General features: G+C 49.7%; 1 protein-coding gene across 10 annotated transcripts in view; it reads left to right on the top strand.

The window, feature by feature from the left end:
• SNX29 (sorting nexin 29) overlaps positions 1-21,633 on the top strand; it is a 500,159-nt gene that overhangs the window by 121,552 nt on the left and 356,974 nt on the right. For 9 of the 10 annotated variants that reach the window (XR_006198016.1, XM_042923016.1, XM_042923020.1 and 6 more), the window contains 2 exons: positions 75-138; positions 2,190-2,318. Coding sequence is in view for 9 of the 10 variants with exons in the window: in XM_042923016.1 (XP_042778950.1) it covers positions 75-138; positions 2,190-2,318 (193 nt within the window). In the remaining variant the exon portion in view is untranslated. Of the gene's footprint in view, positions 1-74; positions 139-2,189; positions 2,319-10,255; positions 10,482-21,633 lie in introns of those variants that run through there. The other variant, XM_042923025.1, reaches the window with a different exon arrangement.

Raw genomic sequence — 21,633 nt, 5'->3', positions numbered from 1 at the left:
ATGCATGTCTGTGAGGGGACGGCTGTAACACGCGGGGTCTGCTGGTTAATCTCAACCGTGCTTTCTTCCCTCAGATGAACTGCGCCAAGCCATCGTGGCCATGATGACCCGGAAAGACGAGCTGGAGGAAGAGAACAGGTAGCCTGACCGTCAGGCCTGGAGGGTCGTCTCTCCGACGTCCCACCTCAGGAACGTGGGGGGTCCCAGACGGAGGGAAGAGTGCTTGGTTGACAGAATTGTGATCGGTGGTTCCTTTTAGTGTGAGACGAGCCACTTTACTGTTGGCAGGGGATGAAAACCTTACAATCCGGGCTCTACCTTGGAACAAACTAAGAATTTGGTAAAGCAGTCTTTTAAAAAATTTCTCTTGTAAAAGAGCCTCTGGGATACAATTCACACATTACATCATCGACCCACTTAAAGGGTACAGTTCAGTGGTTTTCGGTGTTTGTGGACATACGCAGCCATCACCAAGGTCCGCTTGAGAACGTTCTCCCCTCCTCGAAAAGATACCTCCAGTCTTCCTCCTTCCCCCCGCCGCCCAGAGCAGTCTTTGGAGTGATCTTCGAACTGAGAGCCTATCGTCCCGTGTTCCAAGCATTCAGACACTTAGTTTTCTCGCATCGGGGGTACCCAGGGCAGGCCGCCTGCAGATGGACAAAGGTGCAGGGCTCTGTTCGTGTGTGGTTTCCCGTTGAAACCAATGGTAGATGGCCACATTGTTGCCACCCGGCTGCCTTGAACGTGAACTTCTCAACCGCCAGGACCTTGTCTTGGCTACGGGGCGGTGGGTGGAAGGATTTGCCCGCAGTTGTCGGTGAGGCTTCTGTGAGCCCGACGGTGCTGCGTCCTGGGGGGTTTGGGCAGGTGCCCACGTGAGCCTGCACGTGCGGGTTCCTGGGGCTTTCTCACTCTTTCCCTCAGGGTAGGAATTCGGTGTCCGTGGTGCCAACCCATCACAATTGTCCTTTTTAAACCTCCTCTTGGGCCCTGCTTCCCAAGCTTCTTCCCCATCCTGTATGGAAACCCATAAAAGCAAACAAGCATGATTTCTAAAAACAAAAGATAATTTTTTAAAAAAGAGATCTTCAGATAGCACGATTTTCCAACTAAAATAAGGAGGGGCTTTAAAAGGAGGGGCTTGTAGACATTAGAGCATTGTTTTTCCTTGCTGCAGCTGGAACTGTTCTCTTGCAAGAAGCCGTAGGTTTTGTCTTACCTTATGAAGAAAGATAGTCCCTGTCTGTTAATTTCTCCTTTCCAGAAAACAAAAACCAAAACCGCACCATGTTTGTGTTGGGGGTTCCGGGCCCAGGAAGGGAATTTTCTCAAAACCCTGAAGGAACACAGGCCTCAGAGTTGAATGAGCGACAGGGCTGGGTGCGTGCCAAGCTCACCGCCACCCCTGTGCATCTATCCTGGTATCGGCTGGCCTGTGTACAGTTTTAGGATAGTAGGTGCCCCAAAGTCAGTTTATGTTTGCCAGAAAAAGCCGTTTGAGGTCCCCGAGACCATCAGAACCATGTATGGCTCACTCCTCGGCGGCAACCTGTGGTTATTTCGGGAAGAGGTGCCGTCTTGTTTGCTTTGCAAGACCAAGGGTGACCAACAAATGGACGTATTTTGGAGGGCGAGCTCCCAGACATAGTGTGAAACGGGATCCACGCGATGTCTAAGTAGACCGCTCCACAGAACGTCGTATCTGTCGTTTTCACCTGGAGATGGCAGGGGGGGCAGGGTTATAGCGCACGTTGGGGCAGCTTTGGAGTTGAGGCTGGGCCTCTGTCGGTATTCCTCACGGACGTCTCAGAGGACGTGTGTGGCCTGTCCTGGTACCCGCTCCTGTCTCTTTTCTGGGGTGACTGTCACAAAATGGTCTCCCTTAACGTGCCGCCCCTTTGGGTGGGATGCCTTGAAAGGGGCTTGCCTGGGATTCTCTGAACTCCTTGTCTCCCCTTGATGAGCCCCTCCTATGGGCTGTCGGGGGCATGGATCCCGGGCCACATCCTCCTCCTTACTCTGAGGCCCTTAAGCCGAGTTTGGGATCTCTGTAAATACCCTGACGCGAGATTCCAGCTTGCGGGGGCCCCTGGAGAAAACGGAGGGGTTAGGACTTGCGTAAACAACTGTGTTCTGGACCAGTGGACTCTGCCGACGGCATCTGAACGGATCTGGCCCCCTCTTCCCAGGTCTTTGCGGAACCTGCTCGACGGTGAGATGGAGCATTCCGCTGCGCTCCGGCAGGAGGTCGACGCGTTGAAAAAGAAGGTGGCCGAGCAGGAAGAGCGGCACGTCACGAAGGTCCAGGCGCTGGCAAGGTAGGGGGGCGGAGGGCCCGAGAGGCGGGCGTGGGCGGTGGCCGGGTAAGAACCCAGGCCCAGCCTTCACTGGCGCTTGGAATGGAAAAAAAAAAAAAAAAGGAAGAAAGAAACCAACGGAAGTCAATGCGTTTGAAACCTTCATGTAGCTTTTTGAATAAGTACCGAATGATGTGTGTGCCCACGGTTCAAAACACGAGGGGCAGTAGGTAGGGCTAAGTGATCCTCAGCTGCCCCGCTGGCCCCCTGCAGGCGGGCCGTGGGAGCGATTCTGGGGACGCTCCTTAGCTCCATGTGGCCACTTCGTTTCTTCTTTTCACCTCCTCCTCCCTCCTCCCTCCTCCCTCCCCCCTTCATGAGAAGTGGTCGTGTATTGTACAGTGCACTCACCTGGCCTCACGGAGCTTGTTCTGTGTGGGTGCACGGGGGCCTGCCGGCTGCGTGAAAGCTCGTGACGTTTCTCGGTCTGCGCCACAGTTCATCCGACCCGCGTGCCGACTGCCAGCCCTTGGAGGTGGTTTGTGACCCTTTGCTGATAACGGTGTTTGTAGTAATGCCACAGCGATTTGCGTTTGTGACTTGATTCTCCTATGACTATATTTATTGGAAAAACTGCCAGAAGTGGAATTGCTGGGTCCAAGTGCCGTAGTTTTCTAAGGTGAGTGGAGGGCACCTCTCCCCTCTCCTCGGAGGCTGGGCCAACGTGTACCCTGGAACAGCAGCCAAGAGGCCTGCTCCCGCCCGTCTGGGCCCAAAGGGGCCGCGTCCCCCCTGTGGGTCCCCGACGGCATCACCGGGAAAAAGTGGCCCTGACAGAATTTTCGTCTGCGTTTTCCTAATGAAGAGTAAGGTTAAGCGTCTTCTTGTTAAAGAGCCATTTTATTTCCTTGGCTGTGATTTAGTTTATATTTTATTAAAGAAAACTCATAATCTCCAGTCGGATAAAAATGTGGATTTTCCTGAATTTGTTCACGTGCCAAAGATCGTTAGGTACTCCACTTGAGGTCTGTAGCCTGTCCTTTGTCAGTCTGCTTCTCTGAACCACTTCCATTTCATGTTAATGACTTACATGCCCGGATGTGGCCTTTCATTGAGTTAATGTCCCACGTTAAAATAACTCCCATTTGTTGGACATTTGAGTTTGGGTTTGTTTCCTTTTGTAGGTAAGATAAGCAGTTCATTGGTGGTTCTTTAAAGCTACTTTATTTTTTTTTTTTTAATTTTTTTTTTCCAATGTTTTTTATTTATTTTTGGGACAGAGAGAGACAGAGCATGAACGGGGGAGGGGCAGAGAGAGAGGGAGACACAGAATCGGAAACAGGCTCCAGGCTCCGAGCCATCAGCCCAGAGCCTGACGCGGGGCTTGAACTCACGGACCGCGAGATCGTGACCTGGCTGAAGTCGTACACTTAACCGACTGCGCCACCCAGGCGCCCCTAAAGCTACTTTAAAATAAGACCAGGGGCACGTGGATGGGTCAGTCGGTTGAGGGTCCGACTTTTGATTTCAGTTCCGGGTCATGTTCGGTTCCTGAATTTGAGCCCTGCATCGGACTCTGCCCTGACAGCCCAGAGCCTGCTCGGGGTTCTCTCTCCCCATGCTCTCTCTGCCTCTTCCCTGCTTGTGCGTGCGCACTCTCTCTGTCTCTCTCTCAAAATAGATAAACATTAAAAATAAGACCAGGAGATGGGGTTGTCTGGGTATGTAGGGGAGTCCAGAGCTCTGTAACCGATAGCAGCATTTACTGCCCTGGTGCTGCTGGGTGATGTGGCACTAACGGAGTTGTTACATACATGTCCTCGAGAGGTGGTGCCATGATCCCGTATCTAACTTTAATTAGAACGTCTTCGTGTTTGACGGTGACCTCTCAAGAGCATCCGACAGTTAAAGGACTATGATGAATACAGTCCTAGGTTTTCTCCCCTGGATCACCATTTAGCCTGGCCACGCCAGGAAACCGTGGTATCATTGTGTTTGCTTACAATAAAGGTTGGCGTCTGTAGAGACTCTGGTTCTGAGCCACAGACAGACTTCTGTTCTCGGTCGTTCTTGGATTGTGCTAGGAGTCGGCTTAGCCTGGAGTCCCCGCTGCTTCACTTGCAGATTGTGTGTTTCTGGGTGATTTCTTAGTGGGAATGAGTGTGCATTTCCTCGTTTACGAACTAGGATGGTCGTATGCAACAGAAAGGACAAAATGATTGTACTTGAAAGGACGTGAGGCCCTAGACACAAGCAGTTAGGTGTATTTTACAGTAAGTGTGTTTCAGGACCTGATAATTCTGGGGAGAATTTTAGCCCATGAGTGGAAAAGAAAAGCTTTTTTTTTTTTTCCCCTCACTTAAGAGAGGGTGTGAGTGGGGGCACCTGGGTGGCTCAGTCGGTTGAGCGACCGACTTCTGCTCAGGTCATGATCTCATGGTTTGTGAGTTCAAGCCCTGCATCGGGCTCTCTGCTGACGGCTCGGAGCCCGGAGCCTGCTTTGGGTTCTGTGTCTCCCTCTCCCTCTGCCCCTCCCCCACTCATGCTCTGTCTCTCTCTGCCTCAGAAATAAATAAACACTAAAATTTTTTTTTTTTTTTTAAAAGAGAGGGTGTGAATGGAAGGAAGGGAAGGAGAGAGGAAGGGAGGATCTTAAGCAGGTTCCATGCTCAGTGCAGAGCCCAACATGGGGTTCAACCCTATAGTCCTGGGATCATCACTTGAGCTGAATTCAAGAGTCAAACTTTATTTTTTATGTTTATTTATCTTTGAGAGAGAGAGAGAGAGTGAGTGAGTGGGGGAGGAGCAGACAGAGAGGGAGTCACAGAATCCGAAGCAGGCTCCAGGCTCTGAGCCGTCAGCACAGAGCCCGACGTGGGGCCCAAACCCACAAACCACCTGATGGTGACCTGATCGGAAGTCGGATGCTTTACTGAGTCACCCAGACTCCCTTCAAGGTCAAACTCTTAACTGACTGAGCCACCCAGGTGCTCCTTAAATTCTTTGTTTTCTTAGCTGTCAGATGAGGATAAGAAAATCCCGTACCTCACCGTTGTTGCAGGATTAAATGAGAACCCATATGTCGGCTCAGTAAATGTGCCTCATAAATGCTCAGTAAATGTTACCATCATTTTTCTTTAGTACAATAATTACATTACTAAGAAACCTTACCTAATCAAAACCTAAATTTTAATGGCAGTGGTGCAGAAAGAATTAAATGCTAGGCTCTTTCAGACCCTAAGAAGTGAAATTATTTCTGCTGTGTATATTGGAGTACTCAGGGTGTTCGTGTGGATGTGTGTTTTACTGGCTTTGAGTGTGGTTGCACAAGTGAAAAACCCCAGAACAAATCCAGCATTTTATCACATTCCTTTTTGCTCAAAATTAATGGCTTTCCTTGGTGCCGTCGTGGCTCAGCCAAGAACAAGGTCATTAAACCAGCCCAGTGCTTTTAGGGCCCCAAGCCGCTGCTCAGTGCTGAGGTGGACGTATTTACCGTCAGCAGCACGTCAGGGCATGTGAATCTCCTTCCCTAAATGATTGCCTCCCTTCCTACTGAATTAAGAACACTCAAGTGATGAGACAGGTGTTCACAGGAAGAAGACCTTTCCGTGAGAACTGCCTGGGAGAGAAGCAAGTGACCTGGGTTGTTGGACGATTGCTGGCCTGTTGTCTGTTTAGGCTCATTTTATTAGGTAGCTTTTGCTGTGTAAAAAATTATTTCTAAGCTTGGCCGTTTAAAACGCAAAACCAGGGTCCTCTACAATTCTCGTGGGTTGGGAATCTGCGAATGGCTCAGCTGGGAGGTGGTCTGTCAGAGTCGGTCACAAGGCTGCAGTCCTCTGATGGCTTGGCTGGGACTCGAGGGCCCGCTTCCGAGCTCACTCGTGTGGCCGCTGGTGAGAGGCCTGTGTTCCTGCCACAAGGGCCTCTCGAGTAGAACTGCTCACAACACAGCAGCTGGCTTCCCGGGGTGAGTAAGCAGAGAGCGAGAGCACCTCCCCCACCCGGAAGCCACGGTGTCTCTTGCAACCTAATGTTGGGAGTGAGACCCTATCAGGTTCACTGTTCTCTGTGGTCACAAAGATCAACCCTGGTTGAGTGTGGGAGGAGTCTACACATGAATGTGATGACCACGAGGCAGGGATCGTTGGGGGTCAGTTTGGAGGCTGCCCTCCATGCCTACCAGGATTCTTTCACCCCCTGGGGTAGACCCTATCCCAGTCTTTCTTGGTGGGTGTGGTTCTTCGTTCCCGTTGTGTGTGATTCTGTGGAAACGACCCTACCACTGCCCAGCTGGGTTCCAGAGCGGGTAGGTGGACCAGGCCTGGACAGCCGGCTTGTTCTATTTCCTGGTCACTGTGATTGGCTCACAGAAGGTCATGTAGCCAGGTTGATGAGGTCTTCTTGAGGGCCTTCTTGAGAAGGTTATACTTTAAGCCAGGAGTTGTTGGGTGCAGTCTTTGCTGCTATGTGGGAAGATCCTGACCCCAAATGGCAACAACACAGTGAAAAATGGAGACAACCTGGCAGGTTCTAATGATAGACCTCGAGCTCCTGGATCCAGCCTTTCCTGAAGCTGTTGTTCTTCTGGACTTGGCAGTTACATGAACTAATACATTCCTTCTGTTACTTGGGCCTCTTTGTAACTGGTCTTCTGTGTTAACAATCCCAAGTCCTATCTGACCAGGCTTCTTTTTTTTTGGATAATAGCGGATTGGAGTGAGTTGTGTTTCCTCCATACCTAAGTAAAATCGCTGCCTTAACCATGAACCTGTCAGGTCCGTGAAGAGACGCGCATCTGGTCATGACTGTGAAGGCCATGTCCTGAGGGGAACCCGGTGGGTTGACGGAGCCCTGCTCAAGGCCTTGTCTTCCTGTGTTCCGTCAGCACCAGCCCCACTATTACTCTTGGTCACACCTTTACCTCCTGTTCAGGACGTTTGGTGTGCGAACAAGAACGTGTTGCTGGTTGTGTGATGGAGCCATTCCCTTTACACTTCTGAGCCTCTGCTTCCTCGTCTATTGAAAACGGAAGAGGTGGTGGGTGTGCCTGGGTCCTCTCCCTGCCTCCCGTGGGAGGACGAAAAGCAGGACGCTGTGTGATGTGTCGTAGTGATGGCTGGCGTGCCAGGGCTGTGTCTGACCCTTGGCTGGGAAGCAGCGCAGCGACCCCTCCCCTGGCTGGGCCACCTCACACATTCTCACGTCTCCCTTTCCCTGTCTGTGAACTGATGCGTGATAATCTTAGCCAATGTCACTAAGCTTTTGGCTGTAGGAACCCAAACCAAATTAGCTTGGATCAACAGGGCAATTTTATGTTGATGTGGCCGGTCCCTCTCTTCAGGACCCGGGTTCTCTCGGGAGGTCCTCGCTCTGCCCTTGGCCCTGTGTCCTCTCTGTTAGTGTTCTTGGGCAGGGCCTTGGCACGTAGCAGTAAAGAGGGCCTCTGCTAACGCCAAGCCTCGTGCGGGATCTGAAGAGAAGAGACTCTGTCCTGATGTCCAGGTAGAACATCTTCGACTCCACTGGGCCTGTTGTGGGCACCAGCGAGCAGAAGGCCATGGTTGACTGCCATGTGGTGACTGGCAGATAAATCCTGTCTGTTGCACTTTGGCCTAAGCTGGTGGGGACAAGGACATGAGCTTTTTTGCTCCTCAAGCCCTGAGCAGAGCTCCAGGCTCCTTGTAAACGCTCACTACGTGGTCCCTGATTTCTTCTTAGCTGGCGCATTGGCCGTGCGTGGCTACAGATGCCGAGGCTAGAACAAGAGCTTGCGGGTTCTTCCCTTATCCCAGCTTCTCCCTGCAGTGAGTACCTCAGAGCCTTTGGCCTCTCACTGGCCTTCACTTGACCTTCAGCTGCTCCCGGTGTGATTTTTGCCGCCCCGTGTGCCCAGCGTCCCTTTATTGGTCTCTGTGGGGCTGCTGAGTAGTTGCCTGCTGTGACAGTGTCCTGTTGGTGGGCCAGAACTGTACTACACCATCTGTAAGGGAAGGCTGGATGAGGATCCTGGGAGCCTCGATCCTATCATTCCACTCGCTGTCCCCTGGGAGACTTTGATTGGCTTTCTATGAAGGCTTTAAATCTGTTTCTGCCCTAAGTCTGTCTCTGCCTTTTTCTCGTTGTTAAATTAGAAAAATGACATGAGTATGCTTTTTGTGGAAAAGGACAGAACGTGTCTTCAACGTCCTTCTGAAGGCATTGATGGTTTTGTTTTGTCTTAGCAAGTCTTTATTTTAATTCTAGTTAACATACAGCGCGATAGTCGTTTTGGGAGTAGAATTCAGTGATTCATCACTTACATACAACACCCAGTGCTCATCTTACAGGTGACGCCCTACCCACACTGATGATGTTTTTAATCCCAAGAGTCCAATAGTCAGCGTTGAGAAGGTCACACGCAGGTCCTACGTCCTCTTTTCTGTCTTTCCTTGGTTGGATCTTAATGTCCAGTGATAATTTGACCTCGTCAGCAGTCACCGAATCTTGTCGACTTGGGGTTCTCAGGCTCTAGAAGAATCTCTATTCTTTTTTTAAAATAAATATTTGGGAAAAAATTTTTGATAAGGTCCCCTTTACTGCAATGAAATGCACAGTTACAATAACCTATGGATTGGAGCTAATTATTTAAAATTGAGTATAACTCCCTAACATCTATGAAGGAGAAAGCTGAGGAAAGTAACATGTAATAAAAGGTAGATTTCAATATATTATTGGCCGGGCATGGCTTTGATGGAGAACATGATGCGGTTAAGTGCTTGCACCTACGTACAACGCATGAATTTGGTTTTAAAGGCAGTACAGGAAGAAGATCACCAGGCATTCTTGATAAGAACAGAAAATGACAGAGCAGAGTGTACGTGGGTGGATTCTTGGGTAAAAACTAGTATGTTGTGTGTATGTGAAATGAATTGTAGACTCAGACTGTAGATGAACGTTGCACCCATGTGAAGGGTCCTAGGACAGTTGAAAGGACAATGGGATGTAGGTTGCTCTAGGGTGTGGGGCTGCCTTGGCCACCAGGACTGCTGGTGTCTCTGCCCACCCCCACCCACCCCCCGCCAGCCCACCATAGTCACCAGGGGGGCTTTAGAAACACCAACGTCCTTATCTCTAGGAGGCATTCCAATGCCATTTGCAAAGGTGCCATCAGAACTGGGTGTTGAGGAGCCTTCTGGTCCATTTTCACTTGCTTGAGTCCTTGAGAGTCTTTCACCAAGAACTAGACCATGACCACACTGAATTCTCTGTGGAGCCCCCTCTGTGTGTGCCAGCCTACTCTGGTGCTCTTGTCCCTCACTTCCCCTTGAACACGAAGCTTGCTTTCCCCAAGGTCGCTGGTTCTTATACTTGGCTGAGTCGCATTAGCTGAATAAGGTGTGCTCTTCATCATTCTCCACAAGCCCTTGTCAGCGGCTGACAGTCCTTTATGACTCCGGAGCAGCCAAGGAGAGTTAAGTGCATGGGGTGGAGCAGGGAGGAGTAGAAGACTCACACGTCGGGGCTGGAGACAAGATGGTCAGGGGGAACCGGTTTCCTGAAGTTTAATGCTTCTGAAATTCAGTGAAGGTTGGAGTCAGAGACCAGATGCAGCTGGCTGTAACCTGTAGGTGTGACAATGGAGGCGCAGATATATAGATATCTAGATATCTTCATATGTATGTGTGTATGTATGTATACGTATGTATGTAAAGATTTTAACCTTTTGGCTGACATTTTTGCTTGTATTCCGGTAGACTTGGCCCTTCTTAGCGGGAAGAGTAGTGTAATGGTCTGGGGCAAGTCTTGCATTGGAGCCCTCCTTCTCAAGGTCAAGAGTAGGGTAAGGTGAATGAGAAACTCCGTCTGAAGGTCATGCAAGTACTTTGGCCACTTGTATTGTGTGATTTCGGGTGGTAATTGTACCCCTAATGCTTCTCATGTAGAAAACTGGGATAATCTTCTCACTCTTACAGATACTATTCAAGAGCTAATGAATGAAGAGGGCTAAGCGCAGTGAGTACCCTGAGTAAGTACTTAGGAGAAGCCAGCCATGGTCGTTAGTGTTTTCGTGGAAGTAAATTATGCCTCCGTCCAAGCTTGCAAAGAGTCATTGTCTGGAGTTAATCTAGCCTGATGTTGCTCAGATGTAACTAACTTTCTAATAAAGAATTCTTGGGGTTGAAGTGCTAAATGCCTCGCTTAGACTTGGCTGTATATTACATTCACCGGGGGAGCTTTGAAAACTGTGTCTACCCAACCCTCCCAGAGCTCCCCCCCGTCCCCTAGGAAAAACCTGTCCACGCTGCCCCTCCAGACCAATTATGTCCAAATCGCTGGCAGCAAAACCCACCCTGCCCCAGTAAGTAATTCCAGGGTGTAGCCAAGGTGGCTGGTGTTGGTAGAGGTTTAGAGCAGTCTTCGTCAAACCCGAATGTCTCCACCAGTGCCCATGGCGATCGTGGCTGGGTGGGGCCTGTCAGCAGGTGTCTCTCACAAGCTCCTGGTGCCGTTGATGCCTTGGGTTCCTGACCCACACTCTAAGCAGTAGGGATGTGAAAGGGGTAGTTCTCTGAAACCACCTGGGCTTGTAGAAAGCTCAAGGCTCTTGTGATTGTTTTTTTTGTTTCTTTCAGTGCCAAAGAGGGAGTTAGTTTTGTTTGCAGGTTTTTTTTTTAAATGTTTATTTAATTTTGAGAGAGAGAGAGAGAGACAGAGCAGGGGTTGGGGAGGGGCAGGGGGAGACAGAAGGAGACACAGAATCCGAAGCAGGCTCCAGGCTCTGAGCTGGCAGCACAGAGCTCGACGCGGGACTCGAACTCACGAACCGTGAGATCATGACCCGAGCCGAAGTCGGACGCTTAACCGACCGAGCCACCCAGGCACCTCTTGTTTGCAGTTTGAAAACTAGAATACTGTGATCCACTACAAGAAAGATTTACCACTCCCATTTGCCATTTTGCTTTTGCTTTTATTTTTAAGCTAATGATGAGAATACCATGTAGGTTTGCTTTTGGTGGGTTTTGAAGGATCTGCATTTGAGCTTTTAGCATGAGCCCAGCATCCTGCGGCTTGATTTGCTCCTTTGATGTGGAATTGGATGCTTTCATGTTCAGATGCATGCAGGTGGGATGCCAGGGCAGGATTCTGCCGTGACTAGGCAGCTGGAGAGTTCTTGAGAAAGCTCTGGTTTCCGTGTTTTTTTTTTTTTTTTTTTTTTAAATCACCTTTAAATTGTAAAAGCACCATATGCTGAAATGGAAAAGAGCATCCCAAATCTCCCGACACCAGCCTAACGATGTTCTCCCCACTTAGTCCATTTCAGTACGATTTTTACCTGGTTCTACCACCATCAGTGTGTGCGTGCATTTTTTAATAACATTTTCTTGCGTTTCTCTGTAGACTTCAAATTATGTTTAGAGATCTCCCCCTCCCCCAAGAATATAAAAATGTACAAATTGTAGTCCTTAAGTCTGAGACTAAGAGAGGTTTAAAGAAGAAAATCCTCTGGACGCAATTACCGTTCATGTCTTTTATTTATTACTGATGAGCCCCTTTATCCCAATTCATCTTATGTATGTATTCATTTTACATAATTCAGATCATTCTGAATCTGCAAGTTGGTCTGCTTTGAAAAGCAATTAGCATCCCATCATGCAGGTTTCCTCACGCTGTTCACTTCTGTGGGCATCCCTTTCAGAGGCCGTGTGGAAGTCTGTTTGGCTTTGGCCTTGTTTCTCACACTATTTCCTTAACCATTTCTCTCCACTCTTTTCCAACACCCACACCACCCCCCTCCACTGTAGGAGTAGGATTTCTACTAATGTATTTTTTGGTAAAGTTCTTTAAAGTCCTTAATCTAGACTTCTAGAAGCTGAGTTTCGATGTTAGAAGGTATCTGTAAAGGCCCTTGCTCCATAGGGCCAAAGCCCTTCCCAGGAAAGACGTGTCACCTGATAACCCCTTGGTGATAGGTGGAGGGCCTGCCTCTTTGTCCTTTGTGAAGGCTGTAAAGGAGGCCGCCATATCTGACCAAATAGTTTCCACATGGGCCAGTGTTCGGCTGCTTCTGGTTTTCTGAGATTATAGCCTTGTGTCTCACTTGTTTTTGCCTGTCAACTTCTTTCCTCTGTGTGTATGGGCAGGAAAAGGATCGCTGGGCAAAGGGTAGGAATGTGTTAATGGCCCAAGTCCTGGGTTGCTCTGGCTCCAGGGTGAGGCAGGAGGATCCACCCAGAGAGCTTCAGCCGGTTTAATAACCTTCTCCTCTCAGCTCCTGCTTCTCAGAGTGTAGAAGTTGAAGGTGTATTTGGCACGGATGATTTTCCAGCTGATTTTTCTTTAGGAAGTAGAGACATGGGGATCATCCTTTCCCCAGACAGAAAAATGAAGAAGCCAAACGTGTTAACACCTGAATCAGAAATGATGAGACAACCTCCTCAAACACCGTGCAAGGTGGACGGTCCTAAAGGTTCTTTCACCCTCCTTTCACAATGCCATGACCCATGTGAGTTTCCTGGACACTTTTTCCGTATGAAAATCGGGGACCGGAAGAGAGGAACTGGAGCATCGTGGCATCTGTTAGAGCAAAATCACGTACAAGGGAGAAAGCCATGTGCTTGTTTATTTTCTCTAAAGCTTCTAGAACCCAATCAAAGACTCCGGTTTTGTTGATGAACTAAAATTTTTAGGGGGAGGAAGCAGCAAGGTATATTTGCACGAACAGCTGCATTTTGCAGCACGTGCCCTCGTCGAACGGCTAGGCGTTAGCGCCATTAGCAGTCGGTGCCAGATGTTCCCCGCAAAATGTGCGCCAAACATGGATTTGGGCGGTTCATCAAGATGCAGAAAAAATCCGCAGCTGCCAAGGGAACGGGGAGAAGGTTGTGTCTGAAACATTGTTGCAGCCCATCACTTTCCCCATCAGAGCACAGGAGCAGGAGATAAAAAAAAAATTACCCAAACCAGTAACTGTGGTAGAACTCTGATTAAAAGGTCACGATAATTATCCACGGAGGAGGGGAACGCGTTTACCGTTCATTAACGTTCCATTTGCTGTATTTTCTAATGAGAAGTCCGTAGAGAAGTCTGGAGGAGTCAATAAAAATAACAGAAGGGTTTTGAGGGGAAACCGAAGCAGAGCCGGGGAAGGGAGAACAATCGGAAGAGAGAGCGGCTCCCCCCGAGCGAGTGTCAGCGTCTGTGCTACTCGAGGGAAGTGGTTGAAAGGCCCCAGTCGGACCTGGCTGACCCCAGAAGCTGGAGCCCGGTGCTCAGTTGAACACCCTGGCCTGTTTGCCTGGGGAGAGGCAGAGTTTGTAACCTGGTTATCCGCAGAGAAATTTTCAAGCCTTGCCTTTCCGGTATGGTTCACGAGGTGGCAATTTCCATGTCCCCGCGCGTGAAGCCTGGGTCTTAAATATAGCTGGCATGTGGATGCCCTGCAGGCGGTGACAGTGACAGTGACATCACTGCCAAGCAGCTTCTTGTTATTTTGGAGCCGGGGAGGGGAACAACAGGAAGCTCAGCAGAGGGGAGATATTCTTGGCAGCGGCAGGAATGCGGTTTAAAGAGCGACAACCGTCAAGTCGAGGGCTTGTGGAAGGTGGCGAAGCTTATTTGCTCAGTCAGCTGAGTTCTTGCTGGGTCCCAGACACAACGTACAGACGCGTGAGACGCTCCCCTCCCGCCACACGGCTCCTGTGGCCCAACGACCCTCGCAGAAACCTTTTAAGCGGGAGAACTGTTTCTTCGAACGTGGTCTGTCTCCAGTGCTCCAAATGCAGCCTCGCGGAGAGCAGGGCCGCGCAGTTGGAGGGCGGGGGTCCCGGAACACCACCTCCTGAGCTTTAATAAAACTCCATCGAGAACCATGCTGAAAAGGCACGTTGTAAATGATTACCTGGAGTGGAAAGAGGTTGGCCTTTCAGTCCGGTTGCTCCTTGTTGCTGCTGCCTCATGGGGCTGAAACCACACGTGGCCACTACACCTCTTCTCCACTCGACGGTGAACCCAGGGGGCTTCACCGAGCGCTAAGTTAAGGGCGTCTTTTTGGATCGTGTTTTTCTCTTCATGGACTAAAAACATTTGTCTGTCAAATTTCCCAGTGGGATCCCTCTCCTTCCCTGTCTTCTCAGTCCCCCTTACTTGTTTTTTTTTTTCCCCCTAGCTCTGTTACGATGTGCAGTCCGGCTCCTTTTTTTTTCCTTAAGTTGCAAGCCTCGTGAGGGCAGGGACCTTGGTCTCTTTTGTTGAGTGATCTTTCTTAGGGGCCTGCACAAAGCCTGGCACGTGATAGAGCCCAGAAATTTCTTGAAAGAGCAAGTGTGTATAGGTCAGTTTCCTTTATATTGCTCTGCTGAGTTTGGCTTACCTTTCTAAGGTCCTGTCATGGTCTAAGAAGGCTGCTGGATCCCTAGCCATTATATCTGCATTCTCTGCAGCAGGAAAGATGAAGCAGCAGAAGGGGGAAAAAAAAAACAAAACCGTCTGACTTGTTTTAAGGAGGTCACCCACCACTCAGAAAAGTTTCTTATATTTAAGTGGCCTGAACTGTTTCTGTTAGCGATGGTGAAAAATACTTGTTTTTAGTAGGGTACCTCGTCACCCCAGACAGACTGCGGAAGGGAAGAGTTGATATTTTGGAGGGCAGATTGTGGTCTGTGCTCAATGCCTTGTGTGTAGGCCTCCTGCGTTGGAAAACGTCACTTTTGTTACATACAACGGTGAGGTTCCTTTTTGTGGTCAGTGGTATATTCACTTGCCCCCACGGTGCTGAGCGGAATGGCTTTTGAGTCAGACCTTGGCTCAAAGCTTTGTACTAAGCACCGGCTTAGTGCACGAGCCGTGTGACCTTGGGTAAAGTCACTTTACCTCTGTGAGCCTCAATTTTTAAAAGTCTATAAAAGGGTGATAATCTAGCGCATTTTCACGCATGATGGCAAGGATTGAAGGAGACCATGGGATAAAGAAACGTGGCAGGGTGTCTTTGGCAAAGGAATCTGTATTCTCCCATCATCTTGATCACCATCTTAGCTTGTTTTGTGGTGTCTAGATTCCAGGGATCCAAGTGTGACAGACGTGGTCTCTGTGTTCCAGAAGCTCACAGAATGGCATGCTGGGCAGGGAGAAGAGTCGCTGTAAGGGGAGAGAGGCACAGACACGGATGTTAGGTTGAAGAAAGCTGCAGGTAGCTTGGGATGGCTACAGTGCGGACTGCTAGAGCCCAGCGTGTGTTTGGGGAATGACTACGGAAGGTTCTGGAAGAGTGAACCGGAGACAGATTCCCAAGGTCCCAGTGAGGAGTTTGGCCCTGGTTCTGTGAACGGTGGGGAACTGGCCAAGGCCCTTAAGAAGGAGAATAATTGATCAGGTCTGTTTTGTGCGTCGTTCCCTGTCCCAGGCCCTGTGGAGAACTGGACGGGACAAGGCCGGTCTTAGAGGCCTGAGTGTAGACTGGAGCCATTCGGGCAAGAGGTGGCCGTGGCCACGTCTAGGTAGGGCTGGCGTTTCCAGAGAGAAGACACGGTGGGTGAGACCATGGTGGGTCAACACTGAGGGGTGTGGTGCTGCTTGCCCCGCACTGGATTAGGGTCTGTCTGCCCAGCGGACGCCATTTCCTGGGGGTGAGGGGAGGCTGAACAAGCCGTAGATGAAGGACTTGAGGAGCTCCTCCAGGCAGAAGACCATCTCCCACCCGGGTCATTGCTGCCCCCAGTGTTTTCTCTGCGATGTGCATTTCCTGCCTGAGCACCCTTCCTAGTGGCTGGTCTTTGGGAGAGTGAGGCAGCATGGAAACGTTACGGCCCTGTGCCCGTGACGGCGTGAGGCCCCAGCTGCCGAGCTCATCACTGCCCCGTGATCACATCCCGAAGTCGGGTGTGCGGTCCTGCACCCCTTTGTGATGACGGTGGTCGTCACGTCAGCAGGCCCTAAGCCCACAAGGAGGAGGTTGCCCCTGGGTCACCAGGGCAGTCACAGCTTGTGATTTGGGCTCCTTTGTGCATGTTGAGGCTCCTCTGTTTTGACTCTTTTATCTGAGTTGGAAATTGTTCAACTGGTCAAGAGATGTGTTTTTTGTTTTTTGGTTTTTTTTTTTTTTTTTTGGCAGAGGGATGCAATGTGGTTATGGGCAGGGGTGGGGTGGTGGGGGGAGATGTGGTGGGGATTTTCTGCCCGGGTGGGCTTCTCATCAGGACGTGGCCTTGGCTTTCAGAGGACCTGAACCGGGCCAAGAGGGCTCTGCCTTTCTCTGCCACAAGGCTGTACGGTGAAACTTGGGATATCTGCTTGCTCATGTTTCTTAACTTTTTTATGGAGGCATTTTTCAAATACTTAGAATAGTCACACCTACCACCCAGGTGCCCAGCAGTTACTCACATGCTGCCACTCTTGTCTTGCCTGTTCCTCCTCACTGACTGCTTGGTGTTGTGCTGGAGTACTTTAAATTCTAGATACCACGTCACCTGTAAAACGGGTTATATGTAAATCTCTAACAGATAAGGACTCGGAGGGAGAAACATAACCATATGCAGCGCTGTTATCCGCATTTAATAGAAATACCAGCGATCTCTTGGTATCCTCTAGTTTCTAAATTCAAAGATACTGGTTGTCTCAAATTCTTACAGTGACTTCGTTTGAATCTATTCTGATTTTACTTTGAAAAGTGTAAATCTGCTCACGCCATTCTCCTGATTCAAACTCTGTGCACTCAGGAAAAAAAATCTTGCCTCCTTACCGTGGCCTGCAAACCCTGCACCATCTGGCCTGAGCCTGCCTGCTGGGGGTCTTTGCTGTTTCTTCTGCCTGGAACGTTGCCCCCATAGGTCTTGGCACGGCCACTGCTCTGCCTGGTTTCTGAAGAGAGGGCAGCCTTGTCTAAGCAGGCGTATCTCCCTTTCCTAACCTCTTCTCTCCCTCCCTCCTGGTCTTATGCTTTCTTATTGTTGTTGTTGTTTTTTTTTGTTTTTTTTTTTTCAAAATTTTATTTAAACTACAGTTAATGTAAGGGTAATATTGGTTTCAGGAGTAGAACTGAGCGATTCATTATTTACACGCAACACCCAGTGCTCCTCACCACAAGGGCCACCTTAGAGCTCCTCCCCCTTCTAGCCCATCCCCACGCACCCCCATCCTTCAACTCCCTTTGTTCTCCATCTTGAAGTCTCTCCTGGTTTGTTTCCTACGCCCTCCCGTATGTCCACGTGTTTTGTTTCTTAAGTTCAAGGTAAGAGTGAAATCATGCGGTATTTATCTTTGTCTGACAGACTTACTTTGCTTCACATCGTATACTCTAGCTCCGTCATTGCAGATGGCAAGATTTCATTCTTTTCGATGGCTGAGTGATATTCCCTGTATAGTCTGTGTATGTATACATCCCACATCTTCTTTATCCCTTCATCAGTTGATGGACATTGTGGCCCTGTGCGTAGTTTGGCTATTGTTCACGCTGCTGTAAACATCGAGGTGCAACTCTGTATTTTTGTATCCGTTAGGCAAATACCTGATGGCATAGTTGCTGGATTATAGGGTAGTTCTATTTTCAGGTTTTTTTTGAAGAACCTCCACACTCTTTGCCAGTTTGCATTCCTGCCAGCCGTGCAAGAGTGTTCCCCTTTCTTCATAGCCTCACCAACACCTGTTGTTTCTTGTGTTAATTTTAGCCATTCTGACAGGTGTGAGGTGGTATCTAATCATGGTTTTGATTTGTATTTCCTGATGGTGAGTGACGTTGAGCATCTTATCATGTGTCTATTAGCCATCTGGATGTCGTCTTTGCAAAAGTGTCTGTTGATGTCTTCTGCCCATTTCTTAACTGGGTTGTTTGTTTTTTGGGTGTTGAGTTTGGTAAATTATTTGTAGATTTGGGATACTAACCCTTTATCAGATGGTCTTTTTAAAATGTCTTCTCCCATGCTCGAGTCTGCCTTTTGGTTTTGTTGATTGTTCCCTGTGCAGAAGCTTTTTATTTTGATGAAGTCGCAATCGTTCATTTTTGCTTTTGTTTTCGGGCCTTTGGTGACGTGTCTAGTAAGAATTTGCCATGGCTGAGGTCAAACTCCCTCCTGGTTTTAAACTTCTTCACACTGCCTGTCCTTGGACATTTCTTAGTGTTCTTGTTTGATGTAGACCTCCTTCCACTCACGGATGTCTGCCACCTAGGGCTCGGCCCAGACCCGCTTGGCTGTTCTGTTCCCCCAGTGCCTGGCACTTGAGCCGTTCAGCCAGCACTTGTTACATGAGTGGACGATTATTGAGCACAGCGCCTTTGCACTGTGTGGCCTGGGAGCCAGGAGCACTCACCTCTTGTAGGGAGGACTCATAAAGGGAGTTGGCCTTCCATTTGTCTTTTTTTTTTTTTTTGTACTCATAATGTTGGCACAGGTAGGTCAGGCCCTCAGAAAAAGCCATGCTAATTATTATTTACATAATAGTGTATTATTTTATATATTATAAATATATTTATCTGGCAATATATTATAGTTACTATTTATATAATACTGTTTTTATATCAATATAATTTTATATATCATAAACATAATTACCTTATAATATATCATAGTTATTATTTACAGAATAATACTCTGTAGGGCAGGCAGAGTAGCATCGCTGGTTTCTGTAACTCTCTCCCATTAAGAGGAGGTCCCAAATGAGATTTTGAATCCTCCCCTCCCACATTCGGGCTGGGAAACCGGGTTACAGACTGGGAAGTCAGGACCCCGACAGGTGGTCATTTCAAGGTTTGGCCTCCCGGTATCCGGAGAGTAGACCGTGCGGCCTGACGGGTTGCGCCCCGGGCTTCACAGGAGGACTGTTGGGGGAGCCTGCAGGTTGTGTGCCGCAAGCCCCAGGTGCCTCCCTTCTGAGGACCTCAAGTTGCTCCTGCAGAAGGTGGGGCGAGCCAGCACCTCCAGAGCAGCGGCCAGCAGGGCCTTCCCCGGGCTCTTTCTGTGCCGCACAAGGGCCGCTGTAACTGCTGACTGTGTCCGGCCTGGAGATGAACGAACGTGGCCACAGCTCCCTGAACAGATGCTGTCCGTTAACCGGAGCTGAAACGTGTTTTTTAACTACTTTTCTTCCCCCCCTTTTCCGAAGTGTTTTCTGTGCCCCAGGGATTGTTTGGTCTATCAGCTCAGCTATTCCTCACAGCAGCCAGTGAGTCGGGTCCTGTGCTCTTCCGTTTACAGGAGGGAGGCCAAACTCACACACCTACACAGAGGCGGGGCTGGGGTTTGAACCTCTGTCGGCCTCCCGACTCTGTTGTCAGGTGCCCTTGACATCCCTCTTCACGGTCATCAGGGTGGTATTAGCACCGTGTAAGAGTCACAGTGGGTCTCTTGCAACGTTGTGATTTGTTTTTGTCCCAACCCTGGCTGTTTGCAGTCCAGGATAACGATGGTTGAAAGGGGGTCGCCTCCTGCATTTTCGTAGTCCCAAAATAGCGCCTGGTTCTGAAGCTTCTGTCTGGCTGCCCCTCTCAACCCCTTGGCCACTCTCCTGCTACGTGTGACGCAGGCTTAAAGCTTCTCTCTGGTGACTGTCCCCTGTATTGCTTTTCCCTGAATCTTCACGGAGAACTTGAGAATGCAGCTTTCCTGGAAAGTTTTATATAGCAAGACATGTTGACAGGAAGACCGATCGTGGGGCTCTAAATTGAAGAAAAACAGGCAGCAATTTGTCTGATGCATTCCAGTTCTGTTCTTTTACCTTCTTCGAGTCTGAGTTATGGAGACAGTTTCCTCTCGCTTCGGAGGTTAAACTGCTAGGCGGTGTTTTATTGGGGAACGTTCTACTAAAGCATTAAGAACAATTAGATGCGGAGTCCTTTTTTATTTTTGCAGGTTTTGACACTTAAGTAATTGGAAGTTTGGCTCTCTCTTTTGCTCTTCCTTTAAAGAATTTGGAAAACGCTGGAAGATGTATTTCAGGGGGGAGTTTGGCGGCATCCTTCCTGTAATCGCCCAGAGAAGGAGAAAAAACGTGGGCTTTTGGAGTTGGAAACCTCCAGACCTGAGGGGCTTTGCTGGGGCAGCCGTGCCCTCCCCGCCGAGACCCTCAGGATGGAACAGGCTGTGCTTGTGTAGATTCTGGCAGGCTTTTGTTCATAGCCCCGACTGTGAGCTTCTAATTACATATGTGGTGGCCTCTCTGATGATGGTCTGTCTGCTGCGGGACTCAGACTCCCATGAGAAGGAGGGTCCTGGCTCTTTGTCTCGGCTCTGACTCTTCCGACCTGAACCCCACACCTCACGCAGCAGATGCTGGGCACCTTGAACATTTGAGGAGTGAATGAATGAAGTTCGACTAAGGCTTGTCTTCTTTCATCCTACTCCCCATCCCCGTGTCCTTTCACCTATGACAGCCCGCTGGATGCCCCTGTCCTCTTGCTGCTGTCTGACCACTCCCTCCCCCGCAGGCCGCTCTGGTGCCTGCTGTAACAGTGCCGATCAGAGGAGAAAACTCCGTCCGGGAGGAAGGGACTTCGGTGAGAAAGGTTGGGACAGTATAATTATGCGTCTGCGAGTGCTTGGAAATATTCTGTACATTCTGTGGAGAGAAAAATATCATGTTAAGTCGGTGAATTCAGAACACGTAGGATTTAGCAAGCCTCTGGGAACCGCTGGCACCAAGAGCTCCTGAGTGTTTATCTTCTTGGGAGCAGAAGAACGAGGTGAGCCGAGGACTGTCCCTAACAGGTACAGGGGAGGGGTTGGTGGTGGGGTGGAGGACCTCTCCGGTGGCCTTGGCGTAGACATTGGCGCTGTGCTTTGATGGAAAATGAAAGGGTGGACTGAGCTGGTTGAGTGCTGAGAGCGACGTGGACCCGGGACTTTGGTTGCCCTTCTGGAGTGGCCACACCAGCATGAAGGCACTGAGAGATCGTGAGCCCGGTGGCCTCCCCTGCCCTCGTGGTGACACCGCTACGAGGAAGGGACCCGTGCCCACGGGCACGATGTAACGTGTGCTCGAGAGTCCGACTGACCTGTGTGGAGTCCCCTTCCTTCACTTCCTGCCGTGTGACCTTGGGCCCCTCGGAGCCTGCTCCTTCCTTTGTAAGGCGGAGTATGGAGATGAAAAGAAATGGAGCCCTTAGCCTTGTGCTCACTGCGTGGTTCTTGGCCACAAGATCGTGAACTTTGACCTACTTCCCCAGTGAGTTGTTGACACTGACTCTCCCCTGAAAACAAGTCCTCTGTGCTTGTGCAGTTGAGTCGTTCCCTTCTTCCCGGGGAGTGGGTGGAGGGCGTGTTGGCAGCAACTCCTGGGTCCTGTCCGTCCTCCCGGCAGGGAGACTCATGCGTGGGTGTCTGTGGAGAGCCCTTCTTGTTCCCTGTCTCGGCGACTACGACAAATG

Source organism: Panthera leo, chromosome E3, assembly GCF_018350215.1.
Source record: "Panthera leo isolate Ple1 chromosome E3, P.leo_Ple1_pat1.1, whole genome shotgun sequence".
In the NCBI taxonomy this organism is placed as follows: domain Eukaryota; kingdom Metazoa; phylum Chordata; class Mammalia; order Carnivora; family Felidae; genus Panthera; species Panthera leo.
Note: the sequence above shows the minus strand (reverse complement) of the source record. Positions and strands in the feature narration are given on the sequence as shown.